Here is a 27179-nt window from a genome sequence, read left to right on the forward strand (position 1 = left end):
ATCTAAAAGGATAAAGCTAAATGCTGATGAAGCTAATTTTCTTGGCTGCCATATTCATGTGAACACATCTCTACTCCAATCAGAGATAAGACCATGGGACAAAGCCTGTCAGTTGAGAGGTGTGTTATGCTCCATAAGGGTCATAAAGCAATGCCTAAGCAAGTATTAATTGGAAATGAGATTTTGTGCCAAATACAGCTACTTTGCTCTATATGTTATCTGAGATAGAAACTGCCCTTCCTCTGGAGATGTACAGTTCTGCCCAGCACTAAGCTCAGACAGCCAGGTTCAGGGTAAGAGAGCTATGGGGAACACCTCTCCTTCTCAGTGATGCTGGTTGGCCTACCATATACTTGACATTTGTGAGAGCAATATATGCAGCCAGTTCCTTTACATAGATACTTTCCTTGTTTCCCAAAGTTAGCATATTTTTGCTGAAGCACAAAAAGATTTGTTCCTAGCCCTGATAGTACTGGAATTAATATGCTTTTCTCTAAAGCTGCATTTCAACAGAAGATGAAAAACACCATTGTTGGGGGTTATGAATGATTGCACAGTCACTTCATTACACTAGAAAAGTATCATATTTGCACTTCAGAGATAAATATATCAATTCTGCCAATAGAGTTAAACCTGCAAGAATTGCAAACTCATTAAGAACAGCCACAAAATGTAACATGAACTAAGTCATACCTGAAACAGTGAAGATCTGCAGTCAGGATAGGAGCACAGAAATGTATAGAATAGTCAAGGAGCTAGCATCTGCTTGAAGGATTTTGGTATATCTCTAGAACCTCCTTCCAGGGAGTTGTAGAGCTATAAGATCTCCCCTGAGCCTTCTCTTCTCCAGACCAAACAATCCCAGTTTCCTCAGACGCTCCCCAGAAGGCTTTTGTTCCAGACCCTTCACAGCTTCATTGCCCTTCTCTGCACACACTCAAGTGCTTCAGTGTCATTCTTCTACTGAGGGCCCCAAAACTGAACATAGTACTCAAGGCATCATCAGTGCCAAATACTTGGCACTTGGTCTTATTAAAGCTCACACAACTGGCTTCAGCCCATCAATCTAGACAGTTCAAATACCTCTGAAAGGCCTTTCTACCCTCAGGAAAATCGACACTTCCTCCCAGCTTGGTGTCATCTGCAAACTTTCTGAGGGTGCACTCAATCCTCTCATCCAGATCATCAATAAAGATATTAAAGTGGATAAGCATCAATACTGACCCTTGGGGAACACCACTTGTGATTGGTTGCCAGATGGATTTAACTTCATTCACCGCCACTTTCTGAGACTGGCTCTTTAGCCAGTTCCTTAACCAACAGAGTGTACCTGTCCAATCCAAGGCTGACAGCTTCTCCAGGAGAACACTGTCAGAGATAGCATCAAAAGCTTTAATAAAATCTAGGTAGACTACATCCACAGCCTTTGCCTACACCAGGTGAGTAACTTGGCCATAGATGGAGATCCGATTGGTGAAGCAGAATCCGCCTTTCATGAACATCTGACCACCCTCTGAGTCAGAACAGATCAAGTACAGACAAAGACAGCACTGAGAAATTAGACAGGGATTGGGAAACATAAGATACCAACAAGTGCGCAGAATAGTTTCACCACCTAAGAGATAGTGGAATGGGATGCTGACTTACACGTAGTAGAGGCACTATGGAGAACAAATGGCACAGAGAACTTGTTGGATCTGGAGACAAGCTGTAAAGGAGAGAAATACATCCTTCTGGTACACATGAAAGTAAAATACACACCGTCTTAAATTCAGACATTTTGGGAGCCTCAGAGGATACATTTCCCAGTCCCACATCCTCTTGGTACCAGGAGTCAGAAGTTCCCTTCACTTCAGAAATCCCCATTTCTCAAACTTCACCTGCCCTCCAGCAAAATATCTGGGAGCTCACACTCTTGAACCAGCAGCATCTCATTTGAGCCCTTTCCTAGCAACAGCTGAAGGAATTACTGATTCTCCCTAATCAAGAGCCAGCCAGTATACAAAGCTTAGAGCAACCCTGGAGGAAAAGCAGCTAATGACACTATTTGGAAACTGCAAGAGCCTGTAAGATACTACTACAGCTGGTCCACTACATGGTTCTATTTCCAATGAGAGTAACCTTCAAAATGTGACTACACATATACTTTGTCTTGTATCTAAGTTAATTCCTGGACATCTGACTGCACTCACACTATTTTACTCCAAGCACCTCTGGAATAGGACACCTAGTTTCCTTTGTCAGCAAATGCTCTGCAAGCCTTGCAACCTCAGGCTTTTCCCTGCTGAATGTCATGTCCACCCCCAGAACCAGTCTATATAAATATTCTCCTAGGATGTGACACAACTTTCTTGTTATTTTGGGACACTGAAATGCTGAAACAAATGTAAAACAAAAAAAAAAAATGACAATGTTTCAAGGCAGTAGAATCTTATCCTTTACCAAGAGAAAACTCATAATTCTAGTGACTGCAGAACAGGTACAGCCACCTTACTTCAAATAATCTGTAGTATCTTTGTTATATATCACTGATATACATATCAGGTACCTAGAGTGAAACTATGGAGGAGATTTTGGGTTGAAGAACATACCTAGAGTATATACTGAAGGCATGCATGGTTGCAGCCAGATTTTTTGAAAAGAGTGGTAGGTGGTTAGACATTCATGATCCTTGAGGTCCCTTCCAACCCAGGCCATTCTATGATTCTGTGAACAGGACTAAAAGGTCTGCAAGCTCCATCCCTTAATTCAGCTGTCTCTCAGCAGGGAAAGAGGATGCACAGAAGATATACCATGCTCAGCCTGGTGATGATTCACATAAAAATCTTCTCTGCATTTCTTTTCCGCAAAATGTTTGTCTTATCTTTGTTATCCTGTTTGGCAGAGCCTTCATTCTCATTTAAATTGCAGATAGATATTGAGACCTATAAATCAGGAGTCTTTAATATAATAATTTACATAATTTGAAGATAAACATATTCATTTCCAAAACTTGCAATGGAAATTACAGATTATCAATGGATTTATCAAATTATCCAGAAGAAAGATCTATGATTCTTATTGTGTCCTGACAGAACTGGGATTCATGCATCAGTCAACCATAGTACAGGGGGAGTTCAGTTCCTGATTGCCCTGAATTTCATTTCACAGTTTTTGGATGTACTCAAGATTTACTTTAGTCTTCTCATAATAGTTACCTATCTGAAAACTACTCCCAAACAGAGGACAGTGAGAAAATAAACTCTATTATAAAGAGATAAGCCATCTTTCATAGAATTTTGACATTGCAAAACTTCAAAGATAATACTTCAGCTCTAAAATCTCAGTAAAAAAAAGGATACAATCTCATTTTGTTCATTAAACCCCCAGAAGTTTCATGATCATGTACAGCATGTGGGGATTGAGAGAAAAACAGCAGAATTTATGTAGCAGATCTCCTCTGAATGTAGTGTATCCTCTTTTGTTATGTTGTCCACGGTGTTGGAGATGGGTATTGTAGAGGCTGAACCTTCCCACCACTATTCCATTACATTTTGTTGCTGCACATCAGATGGCAACAGAGGGGCAGTCTGACACAATGGCACCTGAAGTTCATGGGTGGATGAAGGAAAGGTGTGTCACTGAATTCCTCCATGCAGAAAAAATGGCACCCATTGATAACTATCAACATTTATGAGACCAAAGAGCAGACATGAGCACAGTGAGGTGCTGCATTTCAGCAGCAGCAACACTGACATGAGCGAGAAGCCATCTTCAAAATGGCTGTCACATCACAAATTGAAGACGGTATCGATCAGCCCACTTACGTGAATCTGTTGAATGACTTAAGTGAATGACTATATTGAAGAATAGCATTTTGTAGCTGAGAAATTGCTCTATCAAAGAGAGTTGTTGCCTTCTCTGTATCTGTTGCAGTTTTCCTGGAAATAAATAGGAGGCTTTACTTTCGGTCTGACCTACATTTTTTCTCATGTCTGTCATGTGAAAGACAAGTCCATTACAGTGTAATGACAGGAAATAAAGTCTCTAAATCTTCTTAGGATCCAAAACAAAAATATGTTCATCTTTACTTCATACTTTGACTTGACAGACTTGAAAGAAATGCTATGGTGCTTGATATCTGAAGGCCAAGTCACGTTTTTAACTAAGAGACCTGCTGTGGGTTAAGGAGTGTAATTTTAAAAATTCAGCTTTGAAAACTACAGTTACACGAGTGGGAAGTTTGTCTAAATAAAAGTCTTATTAATCCCAGGTATCTGTAATTTAACATTCTGTTTGAATATCAATGATTGGCTTAAAAGAAAGTTTTTTACAACAGCAGCCTAAAATCATACATTAGGCATATAAGCATAGGTTCAAGTTCTGAATGCACTAAAATGTCTCTCAGTCATGTGCTTCATTTTTCTCTTTAGCACATTTACTGAAGAAACACATTTTTTCTGTTAGCTCTAATATGAACACAGATCACACGTTGTTCTTATCAGATGTATCATGTTTATACATCTTCAAAAGAAATCCATATTGATTTCTGTAACTGATATTAAAGAGAACTCAAGTCTCTTGTTTTCATTTAGCTTCAGTTGTAAGAACTGTCAAGTGTCTGCAAACAGTGAGACAGTGGCTGGGTTCAGTAAGTTGTGCCTAACAAAGTAATAAAGTTTAATTAGCCCTAATTTGACAGTTTGCTGCTGGCACACTATCTGCTAGTGCAGCGGTTAGTGATACATATGTTGGTATGAAGTAATGATCACTCCTTGAAAGTTTGTTTTTCAATTATTACGTGACTAAATCTTGCATGTTCAAGTTGTCTTCCCACATAAACTTTGCCTACTCCAACTCTCAAATTTAAAAACAGGTCTGGATTTGTGTCACAGTACCAAAACCCTGAGCCCAGCACAGAGCTAGGCTTCTCAAAGCAAAATTAGATCCATGCAGAAAGAGTCACAGATTTAAGACCACAGTAACTTCTCTTATACCTCAGAAATTAGACTTTGTTATTGTTCGCATGTTGATGCTTATGGCAGAAACATGAAAAGTGAAATAGAAACATGGATCAAGAGGCAGAGATGGGATGGGAACCTCCAAATATGGAGATTCCACAGCCTTTCTGGGCAGCCTCTCCTAGTACTGCACTACCTCATGGCAACAGAAAAAAGTACTTATTTAGAATTTTCCATATCCAAACTGTTCATCTTCTATTCAGTTTCTGCCAACTTCAGCATCATTCACCTCTTTGACATTGAACTGATATTTCTGGGTTATCATTTTTACTGAGGATGTTGTATTTGCTCAGCTTGAACTTGTTTAGTAGGAACTGAAGGAAAATCTCCATGGCTCTGGCTGCTCCTCTGTCTCTATCAGATTAAAGGTGAGGCCTTTGTATTCCCAAATCCATATGGATAATCTGGACCCCAGGAGAGCATTGGGAAGGCAATCTAATATCTCAAAGGAGAGAATAAAATGCTTTGCCAGCTACCTTTGCTGTGACCCACTTGTAAAACCTAATGCAAATTCAGAACTGCTGATGATAGTCACCTGAGATAGGACAGGTTTCAAATACATTGCTGCTTTCCAGGGAAATGTTGAATTATCTTGCAGCTCTTGAGCTATGCTAGTCACTGAGGTGACTAGTGAGTATGTGGGAATGGACTTGTTTGCTGGCTGCCATTTAAAATGTAATGAGGAATAGAACCTACAAATTGGTAAGAAAGCATAATGAAAATTACCCATCTATCCATGTAATGCCATCATTATTAACAGAGGTTAATTGATTCTGTTTCAGATTTATGACTGAGCTTATAGGACATGCTTATAGGACAGCATGTATACAATGAGAAAAAATAATTTTAATTAATGTTTTTGAAGTAGTTTCTAAAGAAAGACTGGAACACCATTAAATCCACTATGCCAAAAATACTTACTCAGTTTTAGCCACAGAAATGAGATATAAACTTTAGGCCTCAGCGGTTAGTTCAGTGTTGCCAAACTCCATGAATACTGATGTGTTTAGAAAGGCTGTTTTCCCCTTAAACTTCTCTTGACCTTTCAACATCTTTCCCCACCCAAATTCTACCTCCATCCAAAGCATACCTGTCACATCCAACTTGAGTGTTTTGGAAAGAAAACAGATCTGGAATTTCTGGGGGAACTTGGGATGAACTATCTGGGCGATCAATGTCAGTAAAAGAGAAATTATACGAGCGTGGACTTTGCTATTAAAAGCAATGGAAACATGAAGTAAATCAGACCCTTTACACTACTTCTGAATTAGTATGTTACTTTATGCTGAATTAAATGAAAGTTTTTATCTATGATGTCTTAGTTTGTATAGCAACACAGCTACAGAAAGGACTGTTTTTAGAAGAGAATCAAGTATTATAATTATATATGTTTACCCAATTAAGATTTGGTCCTCATTTTTTCTTCATTTCTTTTTAAACCAGGAAGTGAATTATTGCACTAAGCAGCCTCAACATCTTACACCATTCAAAAACTGGCCAAAAAGTGAGTCATCTGAGATTGAAATAGCTCTGAGATTCTTTTGTAATTCATCGGACTTAAAAGAACTTAAACCCAAAATCTTATGTATGCAGTACAGGAAGTGCAAAAAAAATGTCACATAAAAATGGCACAGAAATAGAAATCTTAGAAAGTGATCAGACAAGACTGAATCTTTATTCTGAAGCAGATATTTTCCCAGTCCATGTTCTGCAGAGAGATGGCTCCCTTTTTCACTGCTGTCAACCTCACTCTTTTTTAAAGGGAAAATAGGAATCTATTCCATAGACAGCATATGTAATATGCGTAGTAGCACAAATGTTATCTTCTCACAAGGTACCTCCTTACCAAGGTGTCTTCTTCTCCACTTTGTTGTGTTGCTTGCACTCCATACTGTATAAAGCAACAACAATCTGTAAATCAGCAGCTGAGAAAGCTCTCCCATTTTCCTCCTTTTTAATCCAGGCATCTAGTTGGTTTACATGCTGTTGAAGATATGTAAAACAAGTTTGAGAAATATTTCTCACATTACTCATACCAAACGCATTCAGACACATTCAGATCCATTTTAATTGGAGAAATCTCTTAAGAAATGTCAAAGCCAGCTACGCAGATGGAATGAGTGACATGAAGTATGTGATGGAAAGCCAGCAGCCCTGCTAAAGGATGCATTGCTTCTGGAGCCATTCATTTCTGATGGACAGTAAACCTACCTTTTTTCCCACATTGAACTGGTTTATGACTGAAATTGTTTCTTACATAAAAAAATTTTGTGGTTCATAACATTGATAGATTTCTAGAAGTAGAAGCATATTGCTATTCCTGGGAAAGTGAAGTAGGAAGAGGTAGCGAGATGTTCAGTCTGAGTCCATAATCTGGAAGCAGTTCATGGAAATCAAACTGAACTTCAAAGCCAGACATCCTGTCAGTTTTTGTCTGGAAGAATGCTGCAGACATGGCCTGGGAAAAGGTAAAGTTCAGTATGCACAGAAGGGATATTTCAAACAAGAGAGTAAAAGAGTGAAACACAATAGTACTTCAAGTGATTGTCTGTGTTCACTAATGTTTTTATTGTCACAATACAATTATCACAATATTGCAATGTCTTCACGTGTATTTTCCTAATCAAGAAATATTATGACATATAATAGATTTAAAAAAAAAAACAAAAAACCACAAGCAAACAAACAAAAAATAAGCCTAGCCTAAACTATGCTGTATTTGAAGAAGAGAGATACAACTCTTTGCCAAAGATTTTCAGGAGTCAAACAGCCACAGACCTTTCATCTTGTCCCACAGATATTTTTTCCTGGCCAAATGACAGAGCATATGCCAGGAATCTAATAAATAGCAGAAATGCTGGGTTAACTTCATGTCAGTGTGAATTACATCATTTGTTTTGTTCTCTTAACAGCCACTTATTTTTCAGCAGTGAAAAATCACCAGAGAGCTGAGAAATTTATGTAGTATTGCTCAGAGATGTCTGTTAGTTACCGGTTGGATTTACTATTATGCTGAATGCATAACGAAATACGTCATACCTGATTTTGAGAAGTACAAAACCCTGAGTGATGGGGCTGGGATATGACTGGCACAAACCAATTTGTGGGGATAAATGGCAAAGAAGACATTGTGAGTGTGTTGACCACTGATCAACACTAGGACCAGTAGGCTGGCATTAAGCTGAGACTCCCCTCTCATTATCATTGGGGCATCATGGGGACTGTCCACACCAGAACTTCATAAACTTTGCTAACATTTTTCTTTGTCATTGTGTCCTGAGGACAACGTGGAGAAAGAGCAGTATCATATAGCACAGGACCGTAGTGAGTTATTCAATATCAAGATAACAGTAACAAGATCTGGTGAATTAGTTCTCATGTATTAGAAAACAAATAAAAAGGCAATTTGGCTGTGGTGTGATTCTGTGATATCTCCATTTCTGATGAGAATACACTGGCATCAGAACTGTGTATTTCAGCTTTGTTTTTCTCCTTAAGCAGCCTCTGCTTTTTATTGTTATGTGTTCCTATTTGTTACTGCATTGTATACACAGCATCAGTAGGTTTTCCAGTACAATATGCAATTTGCTTTTCAGTTAGTGACCTTTAAGGCTGTTGGCTATATTACATGCTGTTCTTAGCTGATACCGCACAGCTATGGGAACAAAGACCTGTGCATTGGCACTGGCTGCTGGCTGTTTGAAATATGTCATTTTCCTTGTTTTTCTTCAAGCATATTATTACTTTCTCTGCCCCCACACACAATCCTGACTGCATTTTCTTCTTCTGTGTTCTTTAGCACTACTCACAATTGCTGTTGGATATATATTTTTTCGAATTCTTTTCAATGTCCTAAGGATTAAGTGCATCTCCACCATGGATTGATCTTGGGGTGTTTTGGGCTTTTTTTTCTTGAGCTCTTTATTTATCTTTTTTTGTTTTTTTTTGTTTTGTTTCACTTTTGTAGATAAATCTTTGCCAGTTATTACACAAGAAATACATTAAATTTTGCTTTTTAGATTGGCGATTCTTCTATGGCTTTTAATATCTAACAAAGTAGCCTTCTCTCTCTAGAGTGCATGATTGAATGACTCAAAATAGAGCCATACAGTCATTCACTCTACGGAGGATTTCTCTAGAGAGAGAAGACTGCTTTGTGCCATGCAGACATGCAGTTCACAGTTAGCAAACAAACCAATCAACAGAAATCCAGAAAAGAAGAAAAACAACAGCAGATTGAAAGAAAAAACCCTCCCCTGAGCAAAACATGAGCACACTGAACTTGCGACACTCATAAGAATTACAGCTTTGCAATTGTTCTATATTCATTACTTAGCACTCAAGTTTGTTGAGAAGAGTAAGAAGTTCTGGTGAGAAATATTTTCTGAACTTTATCAAATTTTATCTTTATTTTTAATCACAGAGAACCAACACAATACACTGTATATGGTCCCCACTTCCATTTGAAGATGACTCTACATGAACAACAATTTCATTATATTTATTTGTTACTTGGTTAATTCAGGGATAGTTTAATAATACAGAGAGTGCTAATGATAGAGGGACTAATCTTCACCTGGTCTCATTTTACTTTTGAGACTAGGTATCCCAAGAATAAAGCATGATCAAAGTCAACTTTTCTTCTGTACTTGTATCCTGGTACATTTTCTCTGAAAGCTGAACTAATGCTTCTAGAAAGCCTGATGCTAAACTCAGAATCTTAAGACAATAAAGTGCATGTGGACAGATTGCTTTAAGAATTATGAGAAAAGGAAAAATAGGTTATACATATTTCATGATTACCTTTTTTTTGAGAGAGAGAGGAGAATCTAATACTTCAATAATAAATTTATTTATTTATTTATTTATAACCATGGCTATATGTGATTTCTAAGCATTCCTCTTATACAGTATGCCTTCTTTGAGAAAATAATGTAGGAAAAGGTCCCACTGTATTAGAATTTAACAAAATACCTCATGGCATCTTTTCATACATAAATGGAAGCACAAACTTTGATTAATATTCCCGTATGATGTTTGATTATTCCTCATCTGCTTCCAAATAGGTCAGACATCAAACTTGTCTCTCAAAGAGAGATCTGATTGGCAAAATATCATTTAAATTTTTTAATGATAGCAAATAGTATTGATCTGGGGTCCACAATGAAGAACAAACATAAAGTCTCATGATATTTGCTTACATAGTTGTCACTGCAAAGCTGGACTTTAGCATGCTGTCCTGAATTAGCCCCATAATTTGCCAAGTACTTTTAAATGATATTTTGTAGAATCAGTTTATCTGTATTATACCGAGATTAAGTCTGTATATATGCCATGTTCTAGCCAGCAGCTTTTACTAAATACTGAATAGATCAAAAACAGATGTCAGTAGGGAAGTTTTGTCACTATTTTATGTGGTTTTGATGAGGGCTTTGAGTGTGAACATCAAGCAATACTTGGCTGACATACAGCTACAGCCCAGTAATACTGATAGTGGTAATTTAACACCAGAGACAAGTCAAAATCCCCCAAACAATCAGGACAATATTGTTTCAGAAATAGTCATCATTATTTTCATGGTATATTATTTCACATTGTAAGAGACTAAAGACTGCAAAGTTGCTATTTGTATTTTATTTTTTTTTTTACCAATTTGAGATATTCTGTAGTGAAAGATCGAATAAATATTTAACTGCTTTCAACATCTTTGCATATTTTAATAAAATAACACACTAGCAGTACACTAGACTCATGAATCTTTAAAAGAAAAGGTACAAATTTCAAGTAACTATATGTTTTTATTCTATAGTATCAATCCACTGCTAAAATCTAGTGTGACTTATCAAATACTGCCTGTATTTGATGTACATGTCTATGATAGCTTTCTGAGTTCAAAACATATTAACAGTCCCAAGAAAAGCTTTGCTGTTTCCTGTGAGAAGATAATTTCTGTACCACAGTCTGACTTGTCTATCTGGAAGGTGTGATAATGAAGTTGGAATCAGTAAGAAAAAAAGAAATGAAAGTGACAGCAAATCCATAAAAAGAAACTGGTGCTATAGTGTGGAATATTCCACCATTTATTTTATCTCAGTACATTGTCAATACCCCAACAATGAAGAGCAACTTAATTGCCTGCATGAATAGGACTTCCACAGAAGAAGACAACAGCTAAATTAATCGTAATGGTCAACCCTTTACATTATTGTGTATTCCAATGTTGCAGTCAGTGGTGATGTAACTTCATTCTAATAAAAACCAAACCAAGCCAGCCAACTAACCAACGAAGCAAACAAACAAAAACAACAAAGAAAAAAATGAAAAGTCACTCCAATATTAAGATATTCTGCATTTTACATCAAAAGTCAGTGGATTAAACTGACAGGACGTACACCTTCCATCTCTTTTCCCCATTTCTCTTCTCCCAGCCTCCCCTGCACACATTTTGGGTGTAGAGTAAAAGCTACATCATCCATGAAAGAGGGTACAGATCTCATATACTGGAGAGTGTCTGGAAGGGATTATTGCAGAACAGCTGAACCAAATCTTAACAGCTGAAAAGTGACTCATACTTTGTTGACAATACAAGTTACATACAGCTGTAGACCAGAGAGGAAATACCCGTGTCATTTGGACAAGAAAAAGTAGTTCTTGCTTTTCAGGGGTTAGAAATGTATATAATAACAACAATTGAAAGACACCAGTACACATTGGTGTACGCAAAGTTATTACCGGATCACAGGATCTTAGGTAGCTATGTGCAGAAGTACCTGTCCTCTGGACAATCAGTTATTTTTTCAGAGGATTTACAATTTTCCCAATGAAGAGGATGGTATGAGCATATTTATCCAAAATCATCAGGAGAAAGGGCCTGTTGAATCTGACTCGAGGAGGACGAGAAATATCACCAGATCTCCATGTAATCTCCTTCACTGTGACTCCTGCTGCTTCAGTGCCATTCTCATGAACATTTAGCACAGCTCTGTGGATCACCTGTGAGGATATAAAGCACAACAACCTGCAGAGGGAGACCTGCCTGGGATGGGATCTAGCAACAGCAACCTGGGGAAGTTCATCTCCAGCTCTTCCCTGCCCACTCAATCAACAATAACATCAGCCCTGAAAGCCTCCATCAACTGGGTGCGCAGAGAGAAATCTTTGTGCAGCAGATGGCCAAAGAGCATTCAAGATGACTGATGATGAGAAGTTCTGGAAGTAAAGAAAGCTGACAATTTAGCCTGGACTCAGTTTTACATTTGGCAGCTTCATGTGTTATCAGAAATCTACCCTATCATCCAGCTGAAAAAAAACCCCACTTTTTTTAGAGCACTAGAAGGGCAAGAGTAATAGCATTTTTGCCCTCTATTAGAGGGTATTTTACCAAAATTAATGTGCTACCTATAGATAATTTTGTTTAGTATCCAAAAGAACATCCAATGATACGTATATCTTCCTTGTTCTTGATCCATGTGTTTATAACCCCTTATCTGCGTGTTTGACTTCAGTTTTAGAAAAGGTATGTTTGACTTTGTAGCAGATGCTTATGATTAAATCTTGCTTCAGAAAGACTGGGATAAGCTTTTTGTTTTATGTCTGTGATGGATTCCCAGAAATAAAAAAATTCTGTGATCACTGTATTTCATGTGCTGACTTACTTTTGAAACCATCAGTCCAGGATCCTCAGTAATTCCTGACAGATCAGCTTGTTCAGTGAATAGATCAATTATACCCACTTCTCTGACTATCTTTTTCACATCGTAGGTACCAGAAATAGAAAGTTTTGGAATATGTAGGTGTATTTTTCTGAAACATATAACATCGAAAGGGACAAATTGTCATGTAGGTAATGTTTTTCAATGGCTTCGCTTCAGTGACAATTCTCATTTATATTTTTTTCCTAAGCAACAAAAGTCTGCTGTTAGGTTTCAAATAGCCCTTTCTACCAGTATAGTTATGTAATGCAGGGAATTGGAGCAGTATGAGTCCATGTTAACTTCTACATCCACAGTGGGTTTCAAGGATTCACAGAAGACATAACTGTATGTAAACTCTGCTACAAACAAAGCCTCACTAGGCAGTAGGCATCTTATAAGAACATGACATGTTGTCCTAAGGCTGTTTGAACATAAAAATGACATGGGCCAGCACAGAAACAGCTTCAGTAACAGTAAATAAGTAAAATTCATCTTTCATGCACAACACTGCAGATCCCACCAGGCCCTCACCACTCTAATACCCAATACCTCAGAAATAGCTACTCCATTTAAATTTCACAGTGCCCGTATAAAACAAGCCTCTGTTTAACTTCATCACCACGATGCTGAGGATAAAAAGACCAATGCCCTGTTCACTATCCAGATGTATTTTTCATTTTTAAGCTAAGAAAGGGGAAGTCCTGCACAGAGAGGGACTTATAAGTGAACAGAGTTCTGTAAAATAATTTGACTTTTCAAGCTCAATCTTACTGACTGCTAAAATATGATGTAGTGACCTCTCACACTAGGAAAATCTCTTACCTATCTTGGAGGAGCTTTTCCCATTTGGACACAGTTCTTTTCAAAAGAGCATCTTCCACCTGTTTCATCTTCCCTTCATCAGGTAAAACAAATAATGCTGCAGCATTTCCATTGTAAGGAATCTGAACCAGCCAACAGGACAGCTCTTCATCAAAGTAATTTCTGTAGTAACCTTTCCGATACATCATGTCAACTTTTACAGATGTTTTCTTATCCACAAAAAAATCTTCTTTTTTTGTGTATGAATCACTGAAGGGTTTCTGCCAATGAGCTTATGACAAAAAAAGAAGAAAAATAATTCAATGGAATACAAAGACAAATCTTCATTACGAATAAAATAGAATCTAGTCCCACTCTTTCCCTTTGATTAGAGCAAACATTGTTTTTACCATATTAACTGCACCCTTTGGTGTTTAATTATTTCCGAGATGCCTGAAGACAGTTACAGAGAAACGATACTGCAAACTACATCTTTTACTAATTCATGAGTCAGTCATCACATTAAATAATTTACCAAGTACAACTGAAGTATTTTCTAAAAACAATCCTGTCTTTTACTCAAACAAGTAAGGACATCCTTACTCTTAACACATGTACATGATTTCATTGGAATAATTTTTAGATACTGAACATATTTTCCTCAAAATAAATACTCAAATTACAGTTTCTTTCCTTCATTCTCTGCAATAAGTGTGTCTAAGTTACAATCTTTGTACCCTTCAGTAATTCTTACCTTTAAGGAAGACATAGTTAACAAGAACCATTGTGGTGAGAGGATCAAGATTTTCTACTAGTTTAACAATTTTCTTATTTGTCTTTTCTTCAATATAACTGTTGATCTGGATCTCAGCACCAGAGGAGTTGTTAAAGTCAGCAGAAAGGACTTCAGACTGATAAAAGCTTTTGGCATCTTCCAAGAACTTCTGTAGTGGTTTCAGTGTCTCTTCTATAAAAAGCGCATTGCCCAGGCTTAGATGAAGATTGCTATCTGAACGGTTCAGCATGTGGAGGAGCTGACAAAAACCTTCATGTATTTCCTGATCCTGAGTCTTTTTCAGGTTAAAGGCAAGACCTTCCAGAATCTGTGTTAGCGTTGCTGACTTGGCACCCAGTGCCAGCATTGCAAGGGAAGCAGAAATGCTTATGGGTGAAAAGAAGATATTTTGATCGGTTGCTTCGGATGCAACCAGCTTGTAAAATGAAAATGCAAAATCAGCATTGCTGTGAACTACTTTGACAAAAGTTTTGTTTTTATTTGGAAAAACTCCTTCCCCATGAGAAATGCTACCTGGGTAATGTGCTCCTTTAGAATCGTCCTGTTTATTGTGGTAGCGAGGACGCTGATGACATTGGGCAACAGAATACAAAACAGCCAGCAGAAAACACAAGGAGAAGGTGGGTTTCATTTTCCTTTTACCCCTTCCTGGAAAAGAAACAAACACACCAAACATGGCAGGGAAATAAATTTCTTCATGCTTGCATGTTTCAGCCAACTAAAATGAAGCTCTCAAAGTACAACTATCTGTTCTCAAAAATCCCTCCCTTTTGTTTCACATACCTCATGCAGCAACCCCCTGAATGAATATGTCTCCAGATGACCTGTGCATTACCACATACTCTCACAAAAGAAACAATTTTGATCATAATAACCAGTAAAATATATATAGAAGTGGGGTTTTTTTTGTTTATCATTGTTTTTAAATCACAAATAACACAAAAGACACAAAGAAAGTTTATGACCTTTTCTCCAGAGAAAAGAGATGGGAGTCACTTTTATACCTCATACTGCTGTTACTGCAGCTCTATTAGTTCTTCTCCCTTACTCAGAGAAATAGATAATGAAATATGTGTTAAACTAAAATGTGATGTAAACACACATTGTACAGTTTAAGGCACAAAGTACAAAATAAGCCATTTTCTCAAAGATAAAATATTGGATCAATGTAGCAGCAAAGTCTCTATATGGATCTTTGCTAATTCCAAAACATTTTTTTAATTGGATGAAGTATCTTCTGTGCTAGTAGGCAGTTCTTGTTTGTCCTTGATATATTTTGAATCTTTTCATAATGAATTGTTATGCATACATTACTTGTATGTGAAAACACTTCCTTCCCAGGCAAAAACACAAACCCCTGAGCTGATATATCCAAATGATCCAAGAAAATATTGAAAGAGTACTTACAGTGCTACAAGAGGACCCTGCTACATTCACCTTATCTGCTCCAGTGTTCTCTTCATTGAACAAGATTCACCAGAGCACCTCCGTTAATCATTAATTACTTCAAATAAAAAAAATATCAATGAGGATACACAGCAAGCAGTAATGATGTTTTAGACATTTTGTCCAATCCAAGCACAAGATAATATTGTCAGATGGTAGGGCTCTGATGAGAGGGACCATATCTTGTGGTGTTACCATGTTTGTGGGTTCTTGTGAGATGCTTGCTGTGTGGGTATATTGACAGAGCTGGGCCTATCATGGCTCCAGCCAAGGGTGGTGAATCCCCATGAAGATTGCCTGCAGCCTAGGCATGGTGCAGATGGCAAGAAGACCTCATTACAGCTCCATAAGAGCACAACCTCCCCATCCATCATCTTCCTCAGTTCAGTGTTGGGGAGATAAAAAAAAAAAAAATAGGGGCAAGGCTACTGACAGAGGTATAATCTCTCTATCGGTGACAGGGTAAGCTGCCTTTAGATTTGTAAAGCCCTTCTACCTTACCGTGCTTCTTTTTAACGTAACATTTACTAGAGGGGATTTCTTAAAGGGACCAGATTGTGTGCAATTAGTAATGGTTTCTAGATTCTTTAGTGAATAACAGCAACAGACAATGTGGCATTACCACTCTAATGAGACATTTCTAGCAGGTGATGCTGATGGTGCTGATGACCATAGCCTGTGACTGGGTAACAGTGAAGTGGTGGTGTGGAAGAGTTTTCCTCCTGGTTTTTAGAGAAAACAAAACCACAAATAACCCACAAAAAAAAACCAAAACAAAGCAAAAACCAACAGACAGAAAAAGCATAAAAAGAATAGTGTGGAAGAAAAAAGGGGCTTGGTGGAAAGCTTTCTTTATCAGCACTGCTGTGTGAAAGGCATGAGCTGTAACTCCAAAAAACCTGCTGGTGCTTGGCCAGCTGCCAGGAAATCAATGCTAATTTATTCAGAGCAACAGTAGGCAACTGGTAGTTCCACCCTGGGAACATAGTCTTGTTTAAAGGAGCACTTGAATAGGTACTGGACACAACTATACATAGATCATGTGCTCGATAATGGTGATGCCTCCCAAAATACATTTGAGTTCCCTATGTTTCAATGTGTGGCAGGAAACAAGGTGGGAAAGCACACCTGGTACATCCTGATAAATGTTGGAGAAGGCAGAGAAAAGAGTGGGCAGACATGGGTACAGAATAGAAGCATAGTAACCATTAGAGTATATCCAGTCCCAGAAATGAGACAAGAGTTCAGGACTTCTGAGTATCTCTATAGCCCTGTCATTATATAGATGGTAAAATGTGTGATGCCTATTCCATTTGCCATTGTTATTACATCAAGGCTAGGCAGTATTAATTCTGGTATTTCCTAAAACCCAAATGTTTGGCCTTGTAACCCTTGTAATACTTTGCTAACATTTTTTAGTATATAACAGACAAAACTATACCCTCAGTCTCTCAGTGTGTTACTAGAACATCACGCAACGAATTGCTGTAGTACATCTTAACTTTAACAGAAAAATACAGGTATCCATAGTCTCTACTGAGAATTGCTACATTTTGTGTTACTCTTTATTGTTTTCTTCACTCAATAATCAAAAGATATTTTTTCAGCCCCAGAGACTCTGGAAGCTGTGTCTGATTCAAGCTTTTTTCTGATACTAACTAGGAACATATAAAGTAGGAAAGAATATGTTGCTTGCAATAGCAAAAACACATTTATTATGGTTTATAGTCACTGTGGGATTAAGAGAGAGCATTTCAGTGATGCCAAGCTGCCTAGCAAGTAGCTAAGCTGTCCAGAGAGAGGACTTCATTTTCCAGGTTTCACTATGCCAAAAAACTAGATGTATAAAAAATAATGCATATAATTCCTTCTTAATTTCCCAAGATAGACAAGATTTATTCTTCTCTGTTTTCTGGTATGTGTTTTTTGTTTGTTTGTTTGTTTGTTTGTTTTTATTTTTATAGCTCTACACTTTATTTCCCTTCGTTATCTATTTTTCTACCTTGTCAAAACATTAGAGGGAGAGAGGAAAAATAATCCCCGGCTAAATAATATTTCAGTGTGTAGAAAAACAGAGCACACATCCTCAGTAATGTTAATCTCAAGGTTTTCTGTACTTATCATTCCTAAATAGTTTCTTAGAATAGCACTAATCTAACTGTCCTGTTGACAGTTAGTTCTCCTAAAGGATGAACATTAAGATGATATAGGCATAAACCTGGAAGTTGGGAAACAGATTTCCCTCCAGGAAGTCTCCAAGCATGCTGCTGAGGAAACAAAAGTCCAAGGAATTGTTTTTGAATGTACTACTTGATTGTGTAAGATGTGAGCTACTAATTTTAGTCATATGAGTAGTATGAGAGCAGTTCCACTATGGATAATCATTATTGTGTTAAATCTGAACCAATGACAACAATTAATGCGTCGTGATTTGAATTGAACAAAATCTGAAGAAACTGTGTCTAGTTATGAGCTTATATTAATGTAAGAATCACTAGAAAAGCATTTTCTTTGAGTGCTTGAAAAACTGCATATTTTCTGGATTTTATATGAGGAAATTTCCACTTTCTAAACCATTTTTTTACTAAAACTTAGAAAGTTTTGCTCAAGTTTAGCAAAAAGAATTCTCATCATCAGAATGGAACGTATCGTTAGAAGTGAAAATTTTAAATTTTAGGTAGCTGCAGACTCCTCCCATCAAGCGGTGAAAAAGTAGAAACACCTGTCTTTGCCTCATCTTTTAGTATTATGATAGATTAGAATCCAGTTCCTCATTTGAGGCAAATTGTCCTGTTATTATCATTAGCCCCTAAACTGCCCCAAATAAATTAATGACATTAAAAACCTGAGTTTATCCCTCTATTCCATTCTAATGCAGGTTAAAAGCATGGTGTCAACACACAGTACTTCACATCCCACAGTAAGTCATAATACAAATGTATATATACTTTGCCCCCAAATAGCACTTGGGTCTCTCAGCCACGTGCATACTGCTAGCTGCTGCCAGCAAAACTTACAGCAGCAAAAGTCTTGCCTGCCACCCCCACAGCAGGAGCAAAATCGGATTTCACCAATTTTCAAATAGTAGCATAATGGTTTTTCAATTTCCTACCTCTCAAGAAAGCTGTACTGAAATTTGGCAATAAACTGCATTGTTATGACGGGTTGCTAAGAGAAGGCGGGTAACTACAAACGTGAAAATTTGAGGCTGTTACCTTTGGAAACCAAGCCTGTTGTTTTGTTTTCTTTGTGTTTGAGATAATGACAGTAAAATTGTCTCAGCTTTCACAGCTCATGTGATTCTGTTTCTCATTATCATTAATATTTTCAGCATCAACATTTACTTATGAAAAATCAAGATATTTTATATTATCTTTCAATAATGATATTTCTCTGTTTTTATCACCATTTGCTTTATTTATATGTGCTTTCCAGAAAGTATATGTTTTATTTCAGTTTCTATTGAATTAGCTGAGATATACCATGGAAGAAGAGAATTTTAGAAATCAATTCCTAAAAGCCTAACACTCCCGAATCTCATATTTACTCTATCTACCTGATAAAAAAAGCTATTGAAGAACTGCAATAAAGTAGGTTTGAGAAAATATTCAGTCGGCAAATTGAGCAAGGATAAGTAAAAACATGGTAAATGATACACATTTAATTAGATATATAATGATTGGAAATTCTTATTATCTTGAATCCACCTTGGAAAAACAGACTGGCGATACTTCCATATATAATTAATCTAGAACAGATCAGCCCAGAAGTGCTTTATATGTAATTGTTTGTAAGAGAGTTTAAACGGAGTCCTTTAGAACCACTTTGGAAAGGTTTTACAAGTGTGAACAGTTGATTACAGAACTGGAAAGTGATGAAATGATGCATCTTTGAATGGTTGTTCATTGTAAGTTTTGGACTGAAATTCATTTGCTTGCCAAAGAAGAGGAGTTGACCTAAGTTTCCACTGCACTACCTTCAGTATAGAAACAGTAAGGATATATAACAGTGAACGTTTGTATAGAAATACATTTCTAAGGGAAAAGGCACCTGTTGACAGGTCATATTTGTCTAGAGCCAGCATCACTGTAGTGGGAGAGGGACACAAAGTATTGCTTTCTACATCCTGTAGCAGTCAGTACGTCTGCTGCACCTGGGTAAACAAGCCTTTTTCAACATTTCCTATTCTGTTAGTTCATGTCCTTTCTCAGCAAGAAAAGTTTTGCAGTGCAAGAGATAGCTAAACAATGCTCATTTGGACTCCTTGGAGTCTGAGTGTTCTCACTCAGTGGTACCCAGATCTGTCCTGCAGCAGAGCACTAAGAGATGAGCATGAGAAACACATTTTGAGCTGGTAGACTTTTGGGTTGCAGGATCATATTGCAATGTACCACTCTACATACACTTTCTGCTGTGTTCAGAAATACCTTTTGTTGGCTTTGAACCTGGCTTCTCCATGCTGTAGTTGAGAGTCCCTAGCTCCTGCATTAGAAGGACGGTAAAAAACTCTGCATGTAAAACTTCAAAAGAAAATCAAAATCCCTACTGACACAACAACAATCCAGATACTGATCTTTCTAGCTTCAAAAAGTGACAAAATCTGTCTTGTCCATTCCTTGATTTTACCAGAAGACGGTATTTTCTTGATTTTCCATTCCTTGATTTTCTCCAGAACGTGAAGCTCTATGCTGGACGATCCACCTGCAGAAAAATGGCCAGCAGAATCAGACTGCAAATTTGTCTTCTTGCAGAGGTGTTACTACTCATAACTGGTATACTGAAATGAAAGCAACTTAACAGCAGTTTTTTATGCAGACAACTTTCAGAGTGACAAGTTCAGGCAGGAATAAAGTTCTCATTTTAGAATGAAGTTATCTTCAGCCAGAAGAAAAACTCAGCATTTCTATTAAATTTAATTTTCTGTCATATATGTCTATTTTTCTGCTGCAGACATTATCTTATACAAGCAGTAACTAAATTTCTTATGTGGGCATTTTGAAGTTACCCATGAAGCTTTTTGTTCCCAAGGATAGGTAAAAAGCATTTGGAATAACCTTTGCAAAATATTGTCATTTGTGGTCATTAAATAAATTAATGCTGCTTGCATAACAGAGAAGATGTCAGAGCAGCTAGCTCTGAATGAAAATATTCTATAAAATGAAGTTTATGATATGATTCCATTGCTCATATCCATTTCCTCAAAAAAAGTCTTCAACACTGTAAACTTTTGGGATGTTGAGGATTCTGACAGATTCCGTGATATTTTATTGCATCTGCCCTCTCCTTTATTTCAACAGAGGAAAAAGAACAAACTGTGTGTTTGACCTTATCTTCTCAGTTAATGTTCTGGCAGGTTAGCAAAATCCCATTTCTATCAGCAGCTCATGTTAACATACTACCACAAACCACTTTGATATTGAAACTATGCCTACATGGCCTTTCTGTTGTGATTGCAGGATTGTCTTCTCTATTCTACCAACCTAGAAGCAGCTAAAAGGATGGGAAAATATTTGCCTCTGTTTGATGCCTCTTCTGAATCATCTCTGCTACAACTCTGAGTATATCAAAGCTATGACACGCAGCACTATGTCCAGCACTGGCGTAAGGTGATAATCTCCAATCAGGGCAGGTGGATTCAAGATGTATTGAAATCTCTTCCGTAAGATTTGCCTGAGGGATAGGACTCAGACCTGAAAAATATAAGGAACAGAAAATAAATTCAAATTGTACATTTCTTTACCTGTTTCTTGAATGTATGAAATGAAGCGTGTTTTTTTTTGATGCCTAAAGGATCTCTTTGCATATGTGTGAACAGTATATCAACATATACGTATAAAGGAGGTCCAGGTAATATGCTGATTTTTGCATTCATAATGCATTTTAAAACCTACTTTTCATTAAATCTTTAAACATAGCCATGCACAAACACTTTCTCTTGCTCTGAGAATCTTTCTAGCTGCAACCGAAGTTCTTATCACAACTTAATGAAACATCATTTTCCAGTGTTGTTTTTCTCCTTCAAACATTTACCTTCAGCAGAGCATCTTCCGCCTGGTCCACGTTTCCCACATGAGACAGAGAAAACAATATAGCAGCTTTTCCTTAACAAAACAGCTGCAAAAGTCAGGCAAAGCACAGTGCTCTTCAGACCTTCCATGTGAGCATCATATTGATGTTAACATAAGTTTTCCAACCACAAAGTAATAAATCGTAAGTTGTTTGTTGCCAGATGACTTATGGAATGGAAACTGAATGCAATCAGACATAAGAGAAATAAATAAGAGTCATTTGTATAAATCAGGCTAATTCACTGCTGATAAATTCATCTGTAGGAGTAGTTTTGAACAGAAAACATAGTTTCATTATGGAAATTCTCTTTCACGAAAAGACAACAAAGTCATTTGCATAAACATGTGTGCTGAGCTGAGTTTTTGGAACCAGGATATTAATCATAGTCAAGGGCATCTACATGAAATGGATGAATTATATCATTTTCTTTAAAACTTTTAGTCTGAGGAAAACACAATTACTTCCTTATTTAAAAATAGATTCTCTGTAAAACCTGAGACTGAGAAAATACCAGGGATATTTCTGTATCAGTCATTGTTGGTTAACAGTTTACAAGGAATGGATGTTGTCACCACTGTATATGTGCAAGGAGTTTAATCAAAGCAGTTCCATGTGGGTAAAGGTAGAGATGTACTACACAGCAGGGGCTGCTAGGAGAAAGGTGCTGGTGAAAGGTAGAAAAGCAATGGACAGCATTACCCCTAAAATCATGCTGCTTCGTGGCTTATGACTACATATTTAATAGACCCTGCCAAAGGGCAGTGTAGACAGAACAGAAACTGACAGAAACTGTCCCATCAGCAAACAGCCACAGTGGACCATAAACAAGGTCAGACAGAACAAATTTACTCTCTTCCCACAAGGCTTAGAGACTGCCAGGAGAAACTTGGCACTAAGATCTGTCTACACACATCTAGGCTGTTTTTCAGGGGTTTAGACCAGTGGGTGAATCTTCCCTTGCAAGGACACTAAGCTCTCTTTATTTAAGTTTTTTTTCTTTGGTCTTCCTGTAAGTATTTCAGGTCGGAGTAACAGACTTGCAGGAGTTCATTTGTCTAGGGTGGGTATTGTAGAGACACTGTAAGTTGTACTTTCCCTTCTACTGACTGTCAGTTCAGCAAATCAAGTGAATGATACTTTGTAGGGTGTATAGAAGCTCTGTGCATCATTCTGGGCTTGGTCTAGTTCCAGCTGTTGTGCAGACTGGAGGAATGAATGTGAGATTGAGCCATACTAATCAAGTCAGGCTTTGTTGTAGTGGAAGATAAAATGAATTTAATAGACATACCTACAGATAAATGAAAGAGTCCATAAAATACATGTGCTTATCACAGATAAAATGGGTACACAGTCCTTAAACGGAAATTTTGACCTGTCTGTCAGAACACCGTTTCTTTCTCTACCACTGATATAATTAGCATGAAGAAGAACGTTCCATATCACCCATTAAGAGAGACAAAAGCAACAATGACAGATGATACAGGCCAGATAGATATGATCAGGTTTTCTGTGAATTAGGACAAAATGTCATAAAACGTTGACAGAATTATTCCTATTCTTGCAGAACATCCTCAGGTCTTTGCTGTGAATAACATCAGCCAGGTGCGTTTAGGTATCCAGACTGTATGAATGCTCACATTGTAAATTATAGGTATTTGTGTTCCTTCTTCATTCATATGGCAAATGACTTGTTTGTTTTGTGCTCTTTCCACATCTTATCCTGGCAGAAAATTTTGTGACAATCTCTCTTCCCACTCCCAGTCCTGTAACTGCTCAGGCCAACCTGCTTCTCTAGGTTGTGAAGTTTCTCAACTGGAAGAAAGTTGCGATGATGCCCCATGTGCTGATAGATACTTCCCAAACCCAGCATTCAAAGTCTCCCTATAGGAAGCCAGATTCTTGGCAGAAGCAGCAAAGTGCCCTGTTCCTCTCACTCCAGTGTGAAAGCTCCCATTGTAGCTCTCCTCCTTCAGCTCCTTGTTTCTTTTCTCAAAAGCAAAGGCCTGGGAGGCAAAAGGGGCTGGAAATTGCTCCATGTGTTATTTCCTGAAGCCTCTGCTCTATCCCAGCAACCATGGGAATTTTTCTAACCTCTTTCTCTTTAGCAATAGGTCTGGAACCTGTTTTTCTGCCACCCTGCTCTGATAAAAATCTCACCATCCTGCCTTGTAATCAGTGCTGGTGCACCAATTTATCAGGGTGGGATCTCATTGGAACTGCTCCCAGATCTTTTTGAGTTCATACAGATATTGCAGAGCAGGCTGCCTCACACCATAGCAAATTATCTTTGATCTCAATACTGTAAAATCTGCTGCTTTTACTATCTCCCAATCCATTGAGAGATGGTATCACTCCAGCATAAGCAATAGCTCAGGGCTTCCATGGAGTTCTTGCTGCTTGGAGCAAAAGGACTCCTCTTTACAAACAAGATAGGAGCCTCCAAGTCTGTTGAGTCAAAAGCATAGCTGTCCCCCATACACTAAGCCCACACTACAGACACCGATAAGTCCCAGTAAAGCACCTCTGAGGCTGGACCAAGTTCTTGAGTACAGTTCAGAAGGTCAAAGCCTCATTAGCAATGGGGAGTTGTTGATGTGGGGCTTACATAGCCTTCTCAGTGCTTGCAGAACATTGCCAGAACAACCGTAGTACTGAGCAATGTACATTCTAGAGCATCATTTTCCCAGGGCCAGGGACTAGCCTCCACTTGCAAAACATTTATCCAGGGCCAGTATGCAATGGCATGAATCAAAGGGTGTAGTGAAGTGGGAGAATAGCTTTCAAAGCAGGCGTCAGACTCTCCTTGGGTCTGTAACTGCACAATGAAGAGTTTGGTGTACAGATCAGCAAGACTGAGCTCCACTGCTCCTCTGCAGTAAGAGTGGGAGATCTGCTGACCAGCAAAGAAGAAAGAGTGTATGTGATTTCTGAAAATAGGTTTTATTCAAGAAAGTACATAAGGAGAGAATGTAAAGAACTTCTGTCTCCATATAAGAAAATATGGACTCCTTTACAGTCTTTAGAACATATTTACATCCAGCCTACTATGTTAATAAGTGTGACTGAAAGTCTGTGTTGATTTTAAAAGATTTATAGCAAGAGACTGAAGACAGTGAGAGTTAGTGATGGGTTTAAATCAATGCTTATTTTATTCATCAACCATAGCAATAGTTCATGGACAACATTGTTGCAGGACGATTCTTTGACAGTTTATACTTAATGTCGCCATCTTTCATCATTTTTTGATGACACTGTGGACTAGAAAAAGACACAGTGCTACAGTAGAATGAGTCTGTTCTCCTGAGAATTTTCTTTTTTGTTGTTAAAGTCTTTTTAGAATGACATTGACAAAGTGTTTGATTGAAGGATAACAACAACAAACTAGGCAGCAAAGAGATAGGTAAAGAAGAAAGAACTCTGTAGGGACTACCTCGGGTGACTACTGATATCTGCAATCCCAGGATAGAGATAGCTGCATTATAAGTGGTTTGTTACCCACTGGAGCAAAGCTTGTGTTGAATAACTCAAAACTGAAAGTGGTCTAACAGAACTGCTTAAAGAGAGAAAATGTTTATTGAAACAACAAAACTCTTTACAAAAATCTCTCTTCCAAGGAAAATATGTAGAATTTCTTGATAACTTGAATTACTCAGCAGTGGAAAATGTTATATTTTTAAACCATTCATTGGTTTGTTTGTTTATCAATTTTCTACTGAAATTCTTCATTTAATTCTAAATATTTCTCAACCAGTGGCAAAATTAATCAGTCCAGTGTGCAAGCACGGCTGCCATTATAACTCATGCCAAGTGCACTTCCAGTAACCCAGCAATTACTTCACAGTAGGACCAACAATTTTCCCCATGAAAAGTTGGTGCTGGTTGCTTTGTCAAAAATCAACACAATGAAGGGTCTGTTGAATTTGGTGGTAATATAAGGAAGTGAATCTTCAGTAAGGATTATCCTGCAGCCTCAGTTCAAGTCTCATCAAATTCCAGCAGAGCCTTATGAATTGCCTGGAGGGAAAAGGAACAAATGTTGTGGAGATACTATACAGAACCACAAACAACAACAAACAGGAGGTGAAGATCACCTCTTTTCTGGACCAAACTCTCTTGTAATAGTGAATCCCCAATAAATTGCAAGGAGTGTTTTCCTTGGCAGGACTGAATAAGGAGAGCTTGGTGAGAAGACTCAGGCTTACCAGTCCTGAGTATAGTGGGATGACAACTGTTGTTTACTTTCTTAGATGATTTGGACTTTCACTGGCAATACTTTATCAATTGTTCCAGGGCTCGCTTATAAAATTGATCAGAAACACTAACAGCCACCCCATCACTGGATCTGTCCATCCATTCGCATGTGAAACCTGCAGTGTACAACTGCTGCTAATTCCAGACCGATCAGCATTACTAGAGAATATATCGGTAATGCCCATTTCCATGAAGAAATCTTTGACATCGTAAGACCCAATAATGGAAATCCTTGGCAAGTGCCTATGTAATCTTCTGTTGAGCAAAGAAAACAAAACAGTGGTAAAGCACTGTAATCTTGTTTCAGTCAGAAGGCTGGATAGAATGGAGTTCAATGACAGTTGATAGTATTCTTCTAATTCCTAATGTGTTTGCTGGTAGCATTTATGTGTGGACACCCAGAGAGATGCCCAATCCATTTTCTTGTACATACAGTTTTTCTTTGATTTTAGTTACATTTGAATAAAAACAAACTAATATCTTCATTGTCACTCTTTCATCCCAGTGTCAAGACATATGTCCCCAGCAGAATTTTGTGGCTAGAAGACTACAGAGAAAAAGCAGACCAGTTGTAGAAAGCCCAAAAGGAGGGAAAAGGAGAACAAAATCTAGGATAGGGTGAAGCAAATGAATTAGTTATTAACAACATACAATAAAAAAAAAAAAATAAAGAAGTATAGTAACCAAAATGTAGCCAAATAAGTCTTGAGTTAATCATTGCAAGGCCATGTCCACTTCTTTCAGTCAGAGAGATTGCAGTTGCTAATCAGTCACGCTCCTCTCTGGGTTATCTTTGGAATAATTTAAAATCCCATTTATGAAATTACTACACTAAATCTAGGAGAAGGAGATCTGAAATTGATGCATTCTATTAATACTGTTTCCTAAAATATAATAATTAAACTACCTAGAGTTACCTGGTTTCAATTTACCACTGTTTCCTTAGAGAAAGCATTTTCCACTTGTTTCATCTTTCCAGCATCAGGCAGACTGAGCAATGCTTGTGCAGTGCCCTTGTAAGGCAGCTCTACCACCTCATAAGAGAGATCCTGGTCATACTAGCTGTTGTAATCACTCTCATGCTGCATCATGTTAATTCTAGCACATTCATTTGCATTCACA

At 37.7% G+C, this 27179-nt stretch overlaps 1 protein-coding gene and 1 pseudogene across 2 annotated transcripts; both read right to left on the reverse strand.

Annotated features, from left to right (window-relative positions):
- Window positions 1-9844: 9844 nt before the first annotated feature.
- On the reverse strand, window positions 9845-15803 carry LOC100542224 (alpha-1-antitrypsin-like). Of its 2 annotated transcripts, XM_003206691.4 has the most exons (5): window positions 15699-15803; window positions 14250-14939; window positions 13517-13787; window positions 12656-12803; window positions 9845-11993 (listed from the first exon to the last, which is right to left on the reverse strand). In XM_003206691.4, exons 2-5 carry the CDS (start codon window positions 14920-14922, stop codon window positions 11790-11792), a joined length of 1296 nt encoding a protein of 431 aa, XP_003206739.1. In that variant the 5' UTR covers window positions 14923-14939; window positions 15699-15803; the 3' UTR covers window positions 9845-11789. The 2 variants fall into 2 exon arrangements, with proteins under 2 accessions (XP_003206739.1, XP_031409524.1); XM_031553664.1 differs by lacking the exon at window positions 15699-15803 and having other exon boundaries at window positions 14250-14982.
- Window positions 15804-24841: 9038 nt separating this feature from the next.
- Window positions 24842-27179, reverse strand: part of LOC104911228 — a 4500-nt pseudogene continuing 2162 nt past the window's right edge.

The sequence above is a fragment of the Meleagris gallopavo genome, chromosome 5 (genome assembly GCF_000146605.3).
Source record: "Meleagris gallopavo isolate NT-WF06-2002-E0010 breed Aviagen turkey brand Nicholas breeding stock chromosome 5, Turkey_5.1, whole genome shotgun sequence".
Lineage (NCBI taxonomy): Eukaryota > Metazoa > Chordata > Aves > Galliformes > Phasianidae > Meleagris > Meleagris gallopavo.

Coding starts and splice junctions, on each gene's coding strand:
- LOC100542224 (XM_031553664.1), bottom strand. CDS start 14,967: ATGTTTGGTGTGTTTGTTTCTTTTCCAGGAAGGGGTAAAAGGAAAATG. Junction 13,788..14,249: donor TAACTATGTCTTCCTTAAAG/GTAAGAATTACT, acceptor TTTTGTCATAAG/CTCATTGGCAGAAACCCTTC. Junction 11,994..12,655: donor CTGGACTGATGGTTTCAAAA/GTAAGTCAGCAC, acceptor ATATCCTCACAG/GTGATCCACAGAGCTGTGCT.